This window comes from Phyllostomus hastatus, unplaced genomic scaffold, assembly GCF_019186645.2.
Source record: "Phyllostomus hastatus isolate PE091 unplaced genomic scaffold, TTU_PhHast_1.1 phas_scaffold_21, whole genome shotgun sequence".
NCBI classification, from domain to species: Eukaryota; Metazoa; Chordata; class Mammalia; order Chiroptera; family Phyllostomidae; genus Phyllostomus; species Phyllostomus hastatus.
This window is the reverse complement of record NW_025334017.1, coordinates 24,885,367-24,904,966: the sequence shown is the minus strand read 5'-3', so window position 1 is coordinate 24,904,966 and position 19,600 is coordinate 24,885,367. Positions and strand designations below refer to the sequence as shown.

The window sequence follows — 19,600 nt, the reverse complement described above, 5'->3', positions numbered from 1 at the left end:
TAAAGAGACTAATATGACAGAATAGATAACTCAAAAATGGCCCAACTATATAAGAAACATATAAACAGAGGCACTGCCAAAAACCAGTGGGGTACAAATGGATTGTTTAATAGCTACTCTGAGAACATTGGCTCAAAACGAGGGGAAAGTAAATTTTAATTCATACTTTGTCATATCCACAAGTGAACTCCAGGGTGATTAATATGAGAAAGGTGGAACTAAAAGCTAGTAGAAGAGTATAAAAGAGTATTTCTAGGATCTTTGAGTAAGGTTCTTAATCATGACTAAAACACCACAAACTATAATGTAAAAAAAGTAATGAATTTCACTACATCAAAATAAGAATGTATATTCAACAAAGACAATGTCAAAAAAAAATTATGGGAAGCTATTTTTTTTCAAATGAGCAAATGATATGAATGAACAATTCACAGCAATAGCAACCCAAAGATCCAACAAGTATGTGAAAGAATGCTTGGCTTCAATGCAATCAGAAAATGCAAATTAAAATAAAAAATGCCCCTTAATTTCCACCAGACTGGCAGAAAAGCAAAAGACTGAATAATATCAAATATTAGCTACAATATGGGGTATCACCCACCCGCAAGCATTGCAAGCAAGAGTATATCAGAGCCATTCCTGAGAAATGAACTAGTGAAATAACTAAACATATCCTGTGTCACATTAACTCCACATCTAGATATACAGACTACAGGGAAAGTCTTGCATAGGTCCCTAAGGAAACATGTAACAAGAACGCTCACTGATTCAATGTTTATAGTAATGAGGAGCTTTCAAAAAGCCTAGGCCATCCATCACTAACAGATTGTGAAATAAAATATGGTAAATACACACTAGGATATATGTATTAGTTTTCTATTGCTGCCATAACAAATCACCACAGTTTAGTGGTTTAAAACAACTACTAAAGCTGCTGAAAGAACTCACGGCCCCGTTCCTTCATCTTCAGACTCTACAGTGGCCATTCAAGTCCATCTTGTGCTTTGAATGTCTCCTCCTCCTTCTCCATCTCATCTCTTTGAACCAGTCAGGAAAGGCTCTCCACTTTTAAGGACTCATATGATTAGACTGAACTCATCTAGATAATCCAGGATAATCTCCACACTCAAGTTCCATAACCTTAATCACACCAGCAAAGTCCCTTTTGCCATGTGGGATAACATATGCGCGGGTTCCAGGGATCGGGATGTGGGCATCTGTGGGGATCATTATTTTGTATACTACAGAACACGATGCAGCAATCTGGAGCAATGACCTAATATTCCTACCTAAATAAATCTTTAAAAATGTGAGATCTAAAGTACCAGACCACATAATTTATGTAATTTTAATATATACAACGTAAATTTTTTATTATTCAAAGATCTTATATTTCAAAGATTTGAAAAATTTGCACAATAGAGAGGCACCACACAGATCACTTTAGTGCTATAAACTGATAAATACGATGAACAAAATTCATGAAATCTGAGAACCAAAATAAAACAAAAAGTAGCAGAAGATACATGTATTTTGCTGTGTATAATCATACTTTTTGCCCAAATTTCTGAGGGAACAATAAGGATGTGCACTATATATGTGTATAATGATTGCAAACCAGGGGTATAATGATCCCGTGTGGAAAGTGCACAAAACTATGGGTGCGCCTTATTCACAGGAGCACATGATGCGCAGCAAAATCTGGTGCTTACGATCTAGGGATGTCTACACTACACACCTTGTTTTCCTACTCTTTTCGAATCATGCTGTATCTTCTGTCTTTTAAATTCCTTCATTAAAACTCTGAAGTTTCAACAAATCTATAAAATCCCCCCTAAATTTCCCTGTTGGTTCCATATATTTCTATTTTGTTATGTTTGTTTTCACCAGTTTCAAATAGTTATGTTTCTATAACTGTATCATTAATCCTGACTTATTAAATTCTTATGGCACAGAGCATCTTCTACTGTCTTTGTACTTCTCTTTATAAACTAGTGTTATAAGTGTGCACTCCATAAATACTGTAGGCTAAGTAACCCGAAGTAACATTTGCTGTAATATCAAAAGTTCCATGGGGAACTTTCCGTAAGTCTGATAATTATTATGCAGTAGTTTCACTGGGTATCAAACAGAAATCTTCCAGGAGAGTGCAATGTATTCTCTTAATAACTATGCTGGGACAACAGGTATAAGCTAGGGCTAGCCCTGACGAGCTGGAATATAGGTCACCCTACCCAAAAATAGATTGAGGAACATGGAAAACAGCAAGGTATTAAATCAAAATCTTTAAAGTAAAGCTAAAATATGATAGGTCAAAGCAAAGAGGCATAAGAATTTCTTTTGAAAAATGGTGAAGCACTCACCACGCCCATCATCGTTGTAGGTGTCTAAGAAACAACAGAATTCTAGAGATCAGTCTTATCTGTAACAACCAGTAGTTCAGTTCTATTACACAGGTTAACATATTTTTACAGAGACATCATGAAATACATTAGCCTAGGAGGCAGAGAAAAATACAGTACTGGATTCTGTAAACAAGTTCAAATGTAAACACAGACAATTGTAACAGATGAAAGATAAAAGAATTAGTTATCTACCTGTCATTTCAGTGATTCAATTTCTTTCGATTAATATTCAATGAGTACCTCCAATTTTTAGAACCTAAACTAGGTATGTACATAAATGAAGAGGTAAATGACAGTATGCCCTCAAGTTGTTCAAAATTTAGTAAGACGAAAAGAAACATTGACAACAAGTGTACTGAAGGGCAGACAGTGGTAAATGCTGAAATATATCAATATAAATAAAGGACATATACATAAAGGTACCTTTTATAAGCAAACAGTATAATTCTTGCTGGGAAAAATTAAGAGAAGGGTTCAGGTAAGTAGGGACAGTTCAGCTGGACTTCAAAGGAAAAGTACAATTTAGGAAGACACTCCAAGGTGCCCCCTCACTTAAGGATCTTGACACTTGCTATTTCCATGCCTGGAGTGTTCTCCCCTCCGACAGCCACATGACTGACTTCTTCACCTCCCTCAGTGTTAAGTCCTAACTCAGTGTTAAGGTCTTCCCTAACCTCTAATTAAAAGTCGTTAACCATCCCCCTCCAAAATCCCCTTCCCTCCTCCCTGTATTATTGTCCACCACAGCACTTATTGCTAAGGCACGAGAGGTACCAACTCCAAGTTGATTCACTCACATCTAAGTGAATGGCACCCCCTGGCGTCTGCAGATGCTCAGCTTCACTCATGTATGATATAAGAATAAAAGTATAACGTAGTATCATTTCTCAACAATCGGACTGGTAAGGGTCAGAAGTTTTAAAGTACTGTGTTGGCAAAAGAGTTAAAAAACAGGAATCCTAGTAACTGTTGATAGAAATATAAATTGTGACTTTATATTATAAATATAAACACCCTCTACAGTAAGCAATTAAATAGTCGAATGCACAGGCCTCAAGTTATATTGCTATCCAACATACCAGTTTCTTTTTATTCTTTTGTCTTCTCCAACTAAAATGCAATCTACTTGAGGGATTTTGTCTATTTTGTTCACTGCTATCATTGCTATAATCTCAGCATCTTATAGTCTGTATGGCACACAATTAACATTCAATAAATATTTGTTGAATTAGCGTAAGCATAGTTAGAACAAAATTCTAGATAAGAGGAGTAGCATGAGAAAATACTTATATTTTAAGAATGAATGACGTTTTTGAATTCATTAGTTATCTGCTGTGGCTAGATTATAGGTCCCGTTGGAGCAATGGGGAAAAAGTGGTGAGAGATGAGCTTGGGAAGGAAAGATAATAGAGAGCCTCAACATGCAGAATGATAAGATTTTGAGTAAGAAAATCCTGTTTCAGTTGAAAATCTTTCTCTAATTTTTGAATCTTAGGAAATTATTTCAATACACAAAAGGTATCTTAAACCCCATCTTACACCTTTGTTATATAAATTAAAATTATAATGCCTGAAAATGTTTGTCACAGAGCCTAGAACAAAGTAGGTACTCAATAAATGTTAGTTTCTTTTAAAAAACTAAGGATTTAAATTTTAGGTAAAAACAAGAAGGCATAAAAAATGAGCAACAAAATAACTTCAGCATCTTAAAGTTTCTTAAAATCATAAATTTAGAAAGAAAGAATATGAAGAAAAGCTAATAAACTTAGAAGCAGGAAGCCAGGAAAAAAAAAGCTAGACATAATTAATGCATAAACACAGCGGTGACAATATCCACATTGGAAGGAAGGGTGAAATACAGAAGATATAACAGAGATGGAATTTACCAAAAACTTAAGTAAACAGTCACTGAAATTAAAAATAAGAGGAAGAGAATTAGAAAATAAACACCTACGGATCTTAATTTAGGAAGTAGGATGATTGGCGTGGCAATCAGCAAGGCTAGGGAATACCATTACTTAGGGAGGAAACAGACACTTAGCCTCAGAATTATGTTGATTTTGAAGTACTCGTGGGAAAAGAGGTAAGACTGTGCAACCTCCAGCTGTAAATACAAGTCTGTACATGGAGATCTCAGCACAAAAAATAAACATTTGAGAATAAATATCATATTTCAATATGAGAAGCAATGTTACACAAAAAGTCCTGTTTTTTACAATCTCAAGTGCCAACTTAATCCCCTTGTTGGTCTATAAGCATCTCTGAAAAAAAATTCAATTGAAATAATCACAAAATTAAAGTTTTGCTTTTAGGGTGCACCTTCGCCATCTGGTGGCGAAAATAATAATTACAGGTTTATTTCTAATCATTTTAGAAGTTGAAATGATCCCTTGTCATTTGACTTAATGCTATTTCCTGCAATATTTAATGGGAAAGGGATTTTTCATTCTTCCTTTCTATCATAATTGCTATTTCTCTTCTCATTTCTTCATCTAGCCACTAATACTTTCATGCTATAACTGGAAGAAGTACTATTGTAAAAACATCAATCTTCCCACTCTCCAAGACCTTCCTTCGTCTTCAAAATTTACTCAATGCATAATCCAATATAGCCCACAATGTATATTTTAGTTAAATAACTATGAAATTAAATGCATTACTAAAGTTCATGTTTCAAAGTTTCTTGCTTTCAACAACTAATAGTTTGTTTTGCTTAAGTAATAATGGAAATGGGATTTTTGAAACTATATATAAGCTTTGAACAGATTGATCAATTGAACATTATAGAACATCTATAAAATATACCCTAATATATAACAATCAATATGTGATCTTAAAAATGTCATTGGAATCAATGGGAAGAAAAGATTGCTCCCTCAATAAATATAGTGAGACAGGGGGTAACCACATGGAAAAAAGTTAGGTTTGGATCTGTACCTTACCCCATGCCCTACTAAATTTCAGACAGATTGCTGCTTCACAAGGTAAAAATAAAAAAGCAATAATAGTAGCAGTATTAATAACAGTATTACAAGAAATCATAGGAATACTTTTATCTTAGTGAAGGGTCACGACAAAGCATTAGACTAGACATTTCTCCAATGAAGATATATAAATGGCCAAAAAGCAGAAGAAAAGATGATCAACATCATTAATCACCAGAGAAATGCAAATAAAAACCACAATGAGATAAAAACTTTACACTCACTGGGACGACTATAATCAAAAATACAAAAAAAATTGAAAACGTATGTCCACATAAAAACTTGCATTAACAGCATTACTCATAATAGACAAAAAGTAGAAAAAACTCAAATATCCATCAGTTGATGAATGGATAAACAAGTTGTCATATGCTCATACAATACAATATTATTCAGTCATAAAAATAAATTACTGATTCATGCTACAAGATGGATGAACCTTGAAAACATGGTACATGAAAGAACCAGACACAAAAGGCCACATATTGTATGATTCCCCTTTTTTATGAAATGTCCAGAATAGGTAAAGCCACAGTGATATAAAGTACATTGGTGGGTGTCAGGAAACCGGAGGGCAGAAAAGAATGGGAAGTGACTATTAACAAGAACAGAGTTGCTCTTGGGGGTGATGGAAGGGTTCTGGAATTAAACAGAGGTGGTGGTTTCACAGGTTCATAAATACACTAAACCCACTGAATTGTATAGTTTAAAAGGGTGAATTTTTTTCTCCATAAAAATTAATATATCTCCCTAAAAAAATGAATAGTCATGAAAAGAATTTTCACCACAGTAAAAAATATGTTTGTTTAAGCTTCGGAAGAAGAATAAGCAAAATCAAAAATATTAACAAACTGGGGGAAAGCATCTGCAATCTGAGGTAAGGAGATTTCTAAAAAGACCTCACTTCCTGGCGCACACGCTTGTGTGATCACCCCCTCCCACCACCCTACCTGTAACTATGATGAGACATAACCCCCACAGTTAGATTGCATTGTATGACAAAAGTGAGATGACTATGTGGATATAATTAAAGCCCCTACTCAGATGACTTTAAGTTAAAGGGAAACTGCCATAGGTGGGCCTGACTGAGCAGGTTAGCCCTTTAAAAGACAGTTTACAGAGGTCAGAGACAGAAGTCTGCAAGACTCAGAGCAGTGTAGATATTCCCCTGTCGGTTTTATAGAAAAAGAAGAAAACTGCCACACTGTGAAGGGGGACACTTGAGCTGAGGGCTTCAGTCACACAACTGCAAGACATTGAATTTTGCCAACAATCAAAGAGCTTGCGAAAGAGCCCCAAGCATCACATGATATCACAGCTCCAGCCAACACCTTGATTTCGGCCTTGTGAAACTCCGAGCCAAGGATTCAGCTAACCTGTAGCCTGATCTTGACCCATGGAATCTGTGAGATAATACACTTACATTGTTTTAATCCACTCGATTTATGGTAATCACAGCAATAGAAAGCTAATACACAATCCATTCCACAAAAGGTTATTCTCCATAATATAAATGGAGATGCTAAATATCCATTTAGATGAAAACTAACAACTTCATAGAAAAATAGGCAAGATATACAAAGAGAAAGTTCAGAAAGAAAAAAGAAATATTAATATAAAGGCTCTTAAACATATACAAAAATGCTCAACCTGACTCATTTATGATATGAAAAAGAAAGGTTAAAAGTGTAATGCAGTATTGTTTTCCACCAATCAGATTGGTAAAGATTAAAAGATTATTGTTAATAGTATTATAAATTAGTACATCCTCTATTGTAGGCAATTTGGCAATGCCTATAAAAAATTAAAACTGCACATATTCTGACCAAGTGATTTCACTTCTGGAAATTTTAGCTTATCTTATAGATTTGCCCTTATACAAAATTGTAAGTATATACTCTTATACAAAATTATAAGTATATACATGCATTTGTATATATGGATATATATAAAGGCATAAGTACGGTATATGTGTATACCTATGTATACACATACACATGAGATTATTTATTGCAAGTGTTTGTAATAGCAAAAAAAATTGGCAATAATGTGTGTATCATTAGGGACTAAATAATTTTGACACATCCCTTAAAAATAATGATGGTCCTGGCCAGTGTGGCTCTGTTGGTTGAAGCATCATCCTGTAAACCAAAAGGTCACAGGTCCAATTCTTAGTCAGGGCCCATGCCTGGGTCACAGTTCAGTCCCAGTTGGGGAGAACGAGTAGGCAACCAATTGATGTTTCTCACACCGATGTTTCTCTCCCTGTTTCCGCTCTCTCTAAAATCAATGATCATATCCTCAAGTAAGGATAAAAAAATAAAAATAAAATAATAATAAAGCAAACTCATGCACTGGTAAGGAAAGATCTCCAACATATGTTAGTAAATGAAAAAATAAAAACAGAATAATATATATATGCTATCATTTTAAAGGAATAAATATATAGAGATATTACATTCCTATATTTGCAGAGAATATCAATAAAATACACACAAGCAAAAATAGCAACAGTAATTACAGAAGGCAAAGAAACTGAGTGGCTAGGATATGGAGTAGTTACACAGAATAAGGGGATAATACACAGAAGAAAAACACTCCTTGAAGCATAAGAAAATCCTTTGCTATGAGCTCAGGTCTAAAATTTACTCCCAGAACAAGAATTCAAAAGCTGATGGAAATGAAAAAATTGGGATATTTATGGAACAAGCTCTTAAACCATATCTTAAATCAGCATAGTGAGTTTTCAAGTAGCTACCAAAGCCATCTCTAGAGCAATAAAAAGTCATTTTGAACAAAATAACTTTTAACATGCTAATAAAGAAAAAAATAAATTTAATTTAACCTAACTTTCATAAAATATGTACTTTTCAAATGTTATTTCATTGTTTAACTTCTAACCTATAAAAAAAGTTAAACTTTTTTAAACTGTCAAAGGTGTAGTAAGCTTTAATATCAGAAAAGAATAATACCTCAGAATTATATGCTATGAGTGAGTTCAGAAGTTGATACCTACACCTCTGTACCCAGCTTAGGAGGCACTGAACAAAATTCTGTTTATATCCTTTTTAGACAGGATGATTTTTTTATGGTTCACTGGCAAGATCAATCTTGATATTCAGTGTCAGAACAAAATGCACACAGTCCATCCTAAAATACTTTTATACACCAGAACAGGCCTAGACCTGTAACAGCAGACAGGTAGGGATAAGAACTCCAGCCTCCTAGCCGATCACGTGGAATAACTGAGGTCATGACACCCTGTGTGTCCTAGAAGTCCCAAGAAGATTGATACACAATTGCCAAAAGAGGTACACTGCTCTCTGATGCATCCAGTACTGTGTTCTTTCCCTTAACTGAGTGGTTTTCCACTCCCCTCCTCAGCTCAGGTGGTTTCTGGCCTTGTCATCCAATAAACCACCTGGACTCAAACCTTTGCGTGCTTAAGTCCTCGACCTAAGATGATCCTCCTACTTGAAAATTCTTGAGTCTCTGAGATTCTGCACTGAGATGTCTTCACAGTATTCCAGTCATGAAATCACCAGGGTTTTGCCCAAAGATAGAATTACATCATCTGTTTCACTTTTGCTAGTTTTCCAACAAACAACAACAAAACGGTGCAGCCATCATTTTATTATTCTCCCAAGACATTAACAACACATGTTATGATGGCTTTAGGCACCATTTTCACTGGTTCTCAGGCTCTTACCTGTCATCACTGGCTGCTCAGAACGCACCACCCTCTAAGTACAATTTAGATTTGTTTTTCCACAAATGCATGACTTTATATTTGTTCACACAGAAACATATCTGCCAATTCTGGACAATACATATAGCATAAACCAGATTTTCCTTAAATTTTTTAATTCTAAAGAGAAATATAGAATAGAAAAATAATCTTCCCATGAAAATTTTTCACTCTCCTCCTTTCAAGGGTAGGAAATAACAGAACAATAAACACTAGTTTTAAAAAATCTAACCATTTTAACATGGAGAAGGCCATAAAATTGAGCCAAAATAGTGGTAACAGAGTTAGTCTGTGGACACATCAAACTCATTAAACCCTTTTATCTGTATTTACCTGCTTGGAAAACCACTTCGTCCTTCAGCTAGAGCGGAATCTTTAGAAACATTATTAGGCTTCCCCATTCTCTCAATTCCCACTTCCAGTTCGTCCCATCAATCCAACCTCTCCAACGTGTCTCAAAACCATCTCCTCTTCATTTCCGCTGCCCAGTTTCTTTCCTGTGACGACAACCCCCTATCAAAGTTCCCTGTTTTATTTCACTTCTTTATTCTGGAAAACCTGATAACCTGACACTCCCTCACCAAATCTAAGATGGCCCAAACCTGCAAATAGCTCAAGTCCCAAACATCACTTTCAGCATTTATATAAAACACAGACATGTGCACTACATTGAGACAACCCGTTGCCTAAACATTTCATGTATTTTTATTTCTATTTGGAATGAAGATTAAAAATAATGTTTACCTAAAGATTAAGCAAAATGTTTACCTGTCTGAAGCTATGTCACTGGCAATTTGGTGCTTCACTCCTGACCCATTTTTAATAGAATCCTGTCTTGTGAGCCCATGAGATCGACTTTTCTCCACTGCAGGGACAGATAAGTCACCTGAGGGTCCTTGGAACTGGGCCTGCTCATGCAGTTTTGCTTTCTTCTCCTGAGGCGCCTCCTCATTCCGCAGTCCTCGGAGAGCCTTCTGATCAGGTTGCTGTGGTGTATTAGATCCACTATTATAAAACCACGCTCCTGACTTAGTGAGGATTTCTTGTTGTTTTCGGCACAAATTACATACCCACATAACCTGCACATGAATACACAGAAAGAAGAAATCAGTGCTTCCAACAGTTAAAAACAAAGAGACAATCATTCAAGTCAATAAAACAGTATACAGCTATTCTTTCTGAAGTTAAAATGTAATCCAGGTTAATAGCTACCATTAATTAAATGTCCTTTATTTCGATTTTGCCAGAATAATTATAATAAAATAGACAATGTTTACTGTTAGTAGAAACACCACATTATTAGTTGTTTATATGTATTCTTTAATTATTTTTTATTTAAATTAGGAGCATACTGTAGTTTACAGAAAATGGACTTTGACGCTAAACAAACAGGTTTAAATATCAACTCCAAGATTGGAAACTTTGCAACCTTCAACAGCATGCTATAGATATGAATATTCAGTACTTAGTTTCCTGAATGATAAAACAGGGATGATAATACTAACTTCCTGGGTTGTTTTGAAGACTGAAGAAATGATTTCTATAAAATGTACAGATGATGTATCATACAATTGTACACTTGAAACATAAGTTTATTAACCAATGTCACCCCAATAAACTTAATTTTTAAGATTAAAAAAAATTTAACTAAAAAATAAATATCTAGCACAATGCCTAGTATTTGTTATACTTTCAGTAGATTACTACATTAGTATATTAGGTTACTCTTCTGTCACCAATTACATTACAGGCTTCCTAAGGAAGTTTTATTTAAGTAGCTCCTAATGGCTAAAATGAAGCTAGAACATTTTTTATCTTAAATAAAAACCTATTAATTGCTCCTAGTTTCTAGTAGGACACTTTTTTAAGTGCACAGTTAATAGGGTCAGTATATTAACACTGTTGTGAGACAGATCTCCAAAACATATTCAGTTTGTAACACTCAAAATCTATCCCCATTAAACAGCTTATCACCTTTATTTAACCCCAATACCCTGGTAACTACCATTCTACACTTGATTTTTTAAATTTACATATGGTTTTCAGACTCCAGGAATCCAAGAATATCATAGTTACATCTGTGTGACTAGAAAATCTTCACCATCTTTTGAAAAATATTTTCAATTAGTCAGAAAAAAATAAAATCACATATCCATAAAATAAAAGGTGAGTTCATAATTCAAGTGAGTGGTCCTGCTGTTTTATTTATGTCAAATACTGAATCTTACACAGTACTCCATATTGCTGAACAGTTCATCATAGTTCAAATAAATTATAATAACAGATAATCAGAGTAAAAGAAAAATTCAATTGTGTTTTCAACTAATACAAGGATGTTTTTGTGAAATACCATTTAAATTTTTTGCCTAATTGGTCGTTATTCCAGTTCATATTGTTTGTATAGTTAATATCATACAACATTTTATTTGAGCACTTTTTATTATTTTGTTTTCTCTTTGAATTGTAGATACATTTCTTTTTTCCTAACTAAATTTAAAGCTCATTGCAGGCAGGATATATATCTTCGTATGCATAATAAGACCTTATAAATCATAGAACAGTGAGACCTTCTAAATGCTTGCTAACTTGAATTTATTTGAAGTTCTCAGGGGAGACATGATAATAAAATGATGTTATTACATTAAGATTTATGTTTCATAGACTTCCAAAAGAATTAGTCATCAATAATGTCAATATACATGACTACTTTTTTATAACTAATTAAGAAAGTTTTATAATAAATACCAAAATCTCATTCAATTTTTTTAAAAATACCTCATAGTTCAAATTTCTTTTGGTTTGAATACACATGAAACATACATATATCTAACCATTAATAGTTTCAAAAATCAAATTTCAAACAAAATCTTCAGTCCTTCAGTGCCATCTAGTGACGAATGTAGGTACTGCAGATCTCTTTTAAAAGTGAAAGGCGAAGGAAAAAGGACTCACGGGCATGGACAACAGTGTGGTGACTACTGGGGAGAGAGGAGTATAAGGGGACTAAAAGGCAATATAAAAACCACAATAAATATTAAATAAAATTAGACAGTGAAAATAAATAAATAACCACAAAATAATGTTCAAATAAATTGTTTGATATTTAACTTTTCTGTTTATTTTCAAGTTACTACGCATGATACAGTGATAATATATGCTTATATGATTCTGTGATATGAATTTATCTAGAATAAGTCACACAGAATATTCAAGAAAACATCCCTTCCTGCCTGGTAATCGACAACGAAACAGAAATGAGAGTCTGCGAGACAGATTATTAGCCAATCATAATCACCTGCAGAAACAACCTATTGCTGCTTCTTCCTTTATCACAAGGTAAGCAGGTTTCTTAACCTCTTCTAGAGCTGAGATTCTCAAAGAATATCCCTGGAACAGCAGCCCCAGTATCACCTGGGAACTCATTACACGTGCAAATTATCAGGCCCCCGCTCTAAACTTAATGAATCAGAAAGTTCAGGTGGGAACAAAAATGTTTTGTTTTGTTTGTTTGCTTTTGCAAAATCCTACTGGTAATTCCGATGTTTCATAAAGTTAGAGAACCACTGGTTAGGGCAGAGATCCCCAGCTCAGTATGTGAAATGAGTTACAAGTGTGTTCCTCAGACTAGCTAGGTAAGGCCAACAGAAGTCATGATCCGCTTTGCCAGTTTACCTCAGTGTGAACTAGGTAAATCTATGGTTTCTGCGTAGTCCAAAACGAGAAAAAGAATTGGATATGCTATGGCCTTCGTGATCCTCACATGTTAACACCCAGTGGGCAGTAATGTAAGATAAATGGAAGGCAATGATGCAGGGTGTTTGATTCCAACTGAAGACTATGCATTAATACTCTTCCCATACTCCTTGGGCTATACATGTTGGTTGCTCATTTTCTGACTAGTGTCTGTGTTCCCTCTAAACTGCTAGCTTAGTATCCTCATATCCTAACACTCAATTACCTTTCTCTTCTTCTTTTTCTATCTCCTCCCACCCTTGGATTAATAGTTGACTAATCTTTAAAGCTCAGGAAGCCTAAATCTATTCACTTCACTTGAAGGCCTTACACACAGAGCAACTGAACTTACAAGTCGATGATACAGAACTATGGCTCACAAATACAAACACAGAGACATGCTATGAGATGAGTTTTCACTAACTGGCTATGAAATAACTAGTGTCTATCAGAGGCAAATTCTGCATCAAAAAACAAACTTTAACTTATATGAAAATAAAATAGCAGGAGTTTTCTTAATGGAACACTTTAACCAATAAAGTTAACCACCAAATGCATCTTATGATAAATGTTGTTAAAAATATCTTAGAAATTGTATATGCCTATAAATCACCATGGTTAGAACCTATTAGTTTTGCTGGTCCTCATAAATATAAAAATGCCTAGACCCTATAATTACAAAGTCATATAACATTCAAAATTATAAGGTATTACTACATTCAGTTCTAAATATGCCAAATTTTTCAAAGTAATATAGCAATATAAGACATGGAATGCTCATGACCTGAAACTGTCACTTACTACCACATATTCCATTCCACAGTCATCCTTGGTGGGGTTGAAAGGGAAAAAAATTTAAGGAAAATAAAAATATCTCTTTAAAACATTAAAAATGGTAAATTCAATGGCTAAACTGGTCAAAAAAGCAAAACCAAAATCATGTTAAGTGCATACAATAATTTAAAGGAATTTAACGCTCTCAAAACTCTGTGATTTTCATCTAAACAGAAATAATAAATAATAGAGTAAGTCTGAGAAGGGTAAGATTATTGGTTGTGGACTGGTGCTAATGAGACCATAGGTCAAGCCCATAAGGTATAGCTAACTGTGCAGAGAAAAAAGAATTTTCTAAATTCTACCTCTATTCATTGCCAGCCTGCTAATAAATGTGTACATTTGAGAGAGGAGAGTGTAAATTGATCACCTTAACCCTATCAGATGACTAGAAAACTATGGAAGAACCTGGCTAGTTATTATACTTAATTTCCTTTTTTTCTTAGAAATCTACATTTCCCAATCTGCCTTGCAGCTAGGGATGGCCATGGACAATGACTACACTCTGTCTAATGGGTTATAAATGGAACGCTGTGGGCCATCCTCATGATTATCAGAAAACTCTCATGCTACCAGCATGCTCTTCATTCAAGACCCTAGTGGATAAAGGAGCCACACAAAAAAATGTAAGCTGGGCACCTGAATGAACACTTAGAAGACAGCACTCTGCTGATCAACCACACCAGTGTGGACTTGTGTACATGAGAAATAAACACCTACTGTGTTAAGCTATAGAGACTTTCGAGTGTATCTTTTACAACTGATAGCATTTAACTAATTCAAAATCTTTTCAAAGTACATGTTCTATTAAATGTGTACCACCAGCACAACTTTGTATGTGAAGAACCATCCATTACTAAAACCAGCATGTAAATGTACTCACTGTTGATCCAGAGCCACATTTCACTAAGTCATTAAGAACGAGTTGCACACATTTCCTCCCAACTCCACATTCAATGAAGAAATGTGGGATGCCTGAAAGCATCCACGGTAATTGTATTTAGATTACAGAAATTGGATAATGCTACAAATCAGGGTTTTTTCTTACAAAAAGCCAGTCACTAACATTTATCAGCATGTCATTGAATATAATGTATCTACTATATTCTACTAAAAGATTGATACTACATTCAGTACATAAACTTGGATGAAACTGTAACTTAACTAATTCAGACCATAATATATCTATTTATTTATAGATGGACAAATAGCTGTTAACATTAATTCACTAATTATTTATTCAATCATATAATAATTAAAAATTAATTCAGACAATAATATATTTATTTATCGATGGACAAAAACCATTAACATTAATGCATTGATTATTTATTCATTCATACAGTATTGACTGAATGCCTGTATATGCCAGACTACACAAAGAGCTGGTGAACACAGCTCAACAGACATAGATATTGCTGTGTAGTGTAGCGTGTAGTAGAGGAGAGAATAAGCAAACAAATAATTACATGAATATCATTTATACTACAGTTATGAGAAGTGCTACACAAGGAATACATTCAGATCATAAATCCCTTGATATCTTCCTTTCCCCAAGCTGTGTTTAGAAAGAAAGGATGCAGAAAAAATCTGCAAGAGGCCTGGAAATTCAGGGAGGTTCACCACAGCATTACCCTAATGTGCTCCTATCATCAGATCTAGGGTGTCTCTCTCTCAAAAGAAAAAATTCTGTGTTATTTGGGGCTATTAACCTACAAGTTTCTCCTCCATCACTGTCTTGGTGGATTTGGAAAAGTTGAAATACTGGCCTATACCCTGAGAGTGTTAAAATTTTCCAAGTATGTTCCTTAAGCAACAAAGAGATCACGTAATCTCCATATAATAGGCTTCTGGATTACAAAACAAAAATCAGAAATTTTGCTTCACTTGATACCCCAAGACAATCAGCAAGATTCTCCCCTCAGATTCCCCATGAACTGCAAGCATGGAATCTCTAGCTATAGCCACATTTGCAGACCACAACAGGAAAATTTGATGGCGTCTTCCATGAGCCTCTAGCAGACAGCAACAGTGCAGAAGAAGCTTTAACATGGAACATTTCCAAAGCTAGGCTGTTACAAACTCTTCTATGTTTGGCCACTGTGGCTTTAAAACATACTCACAAACAACCAAAAAAAAAAACCTCATGGACATGGACAACAATGTAGTGATTGCTGGGGAGGTGGGGAGATAAATGATGATGGAAGGAGACTTGAAGACCGCTTGGGGTGGTAAACACACAATATGCAGTGTACAGATGATCTATTGTGGAACTGTGCACCTGAAACCAGTATAATTTTGTTAACCAGTGTCACTCCAATAAATTCAATAAAAAGGAAAAAAACATACAAACAAATGTAGCTTGTGTATTTCTCTAGTTTTTAACTGATTTTCTACAGGTAAGAAAGGGCTAGAAAGAAGTATTAAAAGTCGTGAAAGGCAAGGGCCTACAACCAAGATTACTCTATCCAGCAAAGCTACCATTCAGAATGGAAGGGCAGATAAAGTGCTTCTCAGACAAGGTAAAGTTAAGAGAGTTCATCATCACCAAGTCCTTATTATATGAAATGTTAAAGGGACTTATCTAAGAAAGAAAAGATCAAAAATATGAACACTAAAATGACAACAAACTCACAACTATCAAAAACTGAACCAAATAAGCAAAAACAGAAACAAACTAAGCAAACAACTAGAACCACAGTAGAATCACAGAAATAGAGGTCGCACTTTCCATTTGTGATGGAGGAGAATAGGGGAGAAGGTACAGAAAATAAGAAGCATAATTGGTAGATACAAAATAGACAGGGGAGGTTAAGATTAGTATAGGAAATGGAGAAGCCAAAGAACTTATATGCACGACCCATAGTCATGAATTAACAATAGGGAATGCAGGAGGGAAAGGGGGATAAGGGAGAGAGGGGAAAACTATAATAGCATAATCAGTAAAATATACTAAAAAGAAAAAGAAAACAATGAAGTTAATGGCAAATCAGAAAAAGGCAGTAAATTGGTTTCCTATGGCTGCTATAACAAAATTACCACAAATTGGAGGTTTACAACAACAGTAATGTATTCTCTCACATTCTGGAGAACAGAGTTCCCAGTTTGAATTCAGTATCACGGGGCCAAAATCCAGGTGTCAGCAGGGCCACACTCCTTCAGGAGGCTCTAGGGAAAATCAGTTACTTGCCTCTGCTGACAATTGGCTTCTGATGACTACCTGCATTTCTCGGATTGTGGCAGCATCAATCCAGTCTTCAAGAACAGCATCTTCAGACCTCTCCTTGCTACATCTTCATATCACCTTCCCCCCTGTGTATGTGTGTATACCTGTAAATCTCCCTCTGCTGCCCTTTTATAAGGATACAAATGATTACATTAGGGCCCACCCAGATAATCTCCTCATCTCAAAATCCTTACTAAATTATACCTGCAAAGAGGCTGTTGTTTGTGTTTTTTTCTGCCATAGAGGGTTATTCACAGATTCAGGGATTAGAAACATGATGTTTTTTGAGGGCCCATTGTCAGCCTCCCATAGACAATGTGAAAATAAAATGACAGGTCAAAAGCAGATACAGAAATGGATGCATAGATCTGAAAGTCTTAACAAATTGAATCTTAATGAACAACAAAAACCTATCGTGACAAAGGGGAGATTACAACAAATGCAAAAACAGTTCAGTATTAGAAAATGTATCAATGTAATTCATCACATTAACTGATTAAAATAGAAAAAAGTGATCATATCAATAATAAAAATGATTCAGACATTCATAAAATGTCAGACTCATTCATGTGAAAATAAAACCTAGCAAACAAGAAACAGAAAAGTAATTCATACGCCTGATAAAGGATACCCACATGAATTCTATATCCTATTTTATACTGAAGGTCAAAAGGGAAGAGCATTTTGTTTAAAGTCTGGAATGAATTAAGGATCCTCTGTATCACCACTTCTATTCAACACTGTCCTGGAGACATTGGCTTAGTAAATCTCTCACACTAGACAAGAAAAAAAGATAAAATAAAACTGTCCTTATCTTAATACTATTTGATTATGATAGAAAATTCAAAAATTTTTATCAATATTAAAACTAATAAGGGGCTTGATGAGTTTCTTAGATCAAAAATGAACAAACCAAAATAAAGAGTATTTCTGTACACCACTAATAACTACAAACATTTAATAAAAAAATTAAATACCCGTTACAAAAAAAAACAATATACAAGAGTCTAAAAGGAGATTTACGTAAGTGGAAAGATACCGTCTGTTGGGACGAGAAGACAAAACATCACAAACATGCCCATCTGCCCAAGTTAAATCTATAAAGTTCAATGAAATTTTAATCAAAACAACTGTTTTTCATGGAATTTTGTCTAGCTAATTCTAAAATGAACATGAAAGAGCCAAGATTAAAAAAATCTAGATAATTCTGAAGAGAAGTAAGAATTTGAGATGGACTTGCTATACTTACTATAAAGTGACAGAAACTGAGAGAGTGTGGTATGGGAATAGAGATGGTGAGAGAACACAGCACCCATGGCTCTAGATACAGACTCGCACATATGTCAGAGTTAACATTACAGGTCAGTGGGGGGAAAGGCGCTACTGAAGCAACATGTGGGAGAACCGGTTCTTCATACTGCGGAAAAAAATTCATACCTCACACCACATAAAAAAATCCACATCAATGTTTTAAACACTAAAACATGGCCAGAACTTCAAAGCTTTCAGAACTGTCAAGAAAATTTTTATGAAGAAAAACAAAAAATTTCTTAACTCAAATATAAAAGCACAAAGTAAAAAAAGATGAAAGTGTACTGTATCATGTTTCAACATTTTGAGTAGTATAATAGTAAGACAAAATAAACAACGTAAAAAGAGAAACCACAAATGGGGGACACTTTTATTGCAATGTATACAGTTAACAACGGATATGTATTAAGAATGTATGAAGACTGGCATATTTAAATAAGAAAAAAACACTGGCTTCAAGGCAAGCAGGGTTCACTGTCCCTTTTCTAAACCCTCCTCCTACAGTGCCACATCTGAAACTCCATCAACCTTGCTAACACTGTTTGCCCCACTTTGGAGATCCCCAGAGACTCCGTCCCACCCAATTTATGGGCCCACCCAAACTGCTTTTACCATAAGAATGGCTGGTCTTGGCTCATACAGCACAACTTCCTAAATCCTCTCAAATAAGCAATAGCTGGCCCCAGTGAGCCCCGGGCCTGGCACTAGAAGCAGCCAGCCTAGATTCAGAGCTTGGCTTTGCCTGGGAATCTCTAAGCCCAGCACAAATAGCACTCATCTCACATCACTTAAAAGCTCAGGCAGGGTTGCCCTGGGCAAAACATAGGTGGGTGCTGACCTTGGCCTGCACCACCTGGGGAACCCCAGGGCCAGAACACTTAGTGGACAGCTACAGACCATCCCACAGCACCACCACCCTGCCCCTGCACAGCTGATCCTCCACAGAGGGCAGAGGTTGATGATAAGCGGTCATAGCCAATCCTGGCAGCTGACTGGCCCAGGTAAATCCCTCCTACTGATCTGCCAATAACAACCAAGGCTCAACTACAATAGGGTGGTGTACTCAGCCCACACAAAGGGCACACCTCAAGTACTCAGCTTGAGTGATGGGGAGGTCATGCCACTGGACCCTATACGACACTTACTATAGTAGGCCATACTACTATGACAGGGAGTCATAGCAGTTTTACCTAATACACAGAAATAAACACAGTGAGGCTGCCAAAATTAGGAAACAAAGACACATGGGCCAAATGAAAGAACAGATCAAAACCCCAGGAAAAGAACTAAACAAAATAAATATGAAGCAATCTATCAGTTCAAAACACTGGTTATAAGGATGTTCAAGGAACTTAATGAG

At 35.3% G+C, this 19,600-nt stretch overlaps 1 protein-coding gene across 25 annotated transcripts in view; it reads right to left on the bottom strand.

Annotated features, from left to right (window-relative positions):
• The window catches only part of RIMS2 (regulating synaptic membrane exocytosis 2), a 467,197-nt gene that overhangs the window by 317,564 nt on the left and 130,033 nt on the right, over positions 1–19,600 (bottom strand). For all 25 annotated transcript variants that reach the window (XM_045861580.1, XM_045861553.1, XM_045861554.1 and 22 more), the window contains one exon: positions 9,906–10,216. In XM_045861580.1, coding sequence (XP_045717536.1) covers positions 9,906–10,216 — 311 coding nt within the window. The remainder of the gene's footprint in view (positions 1–9,905; positions 10,217–19,600) is intronic.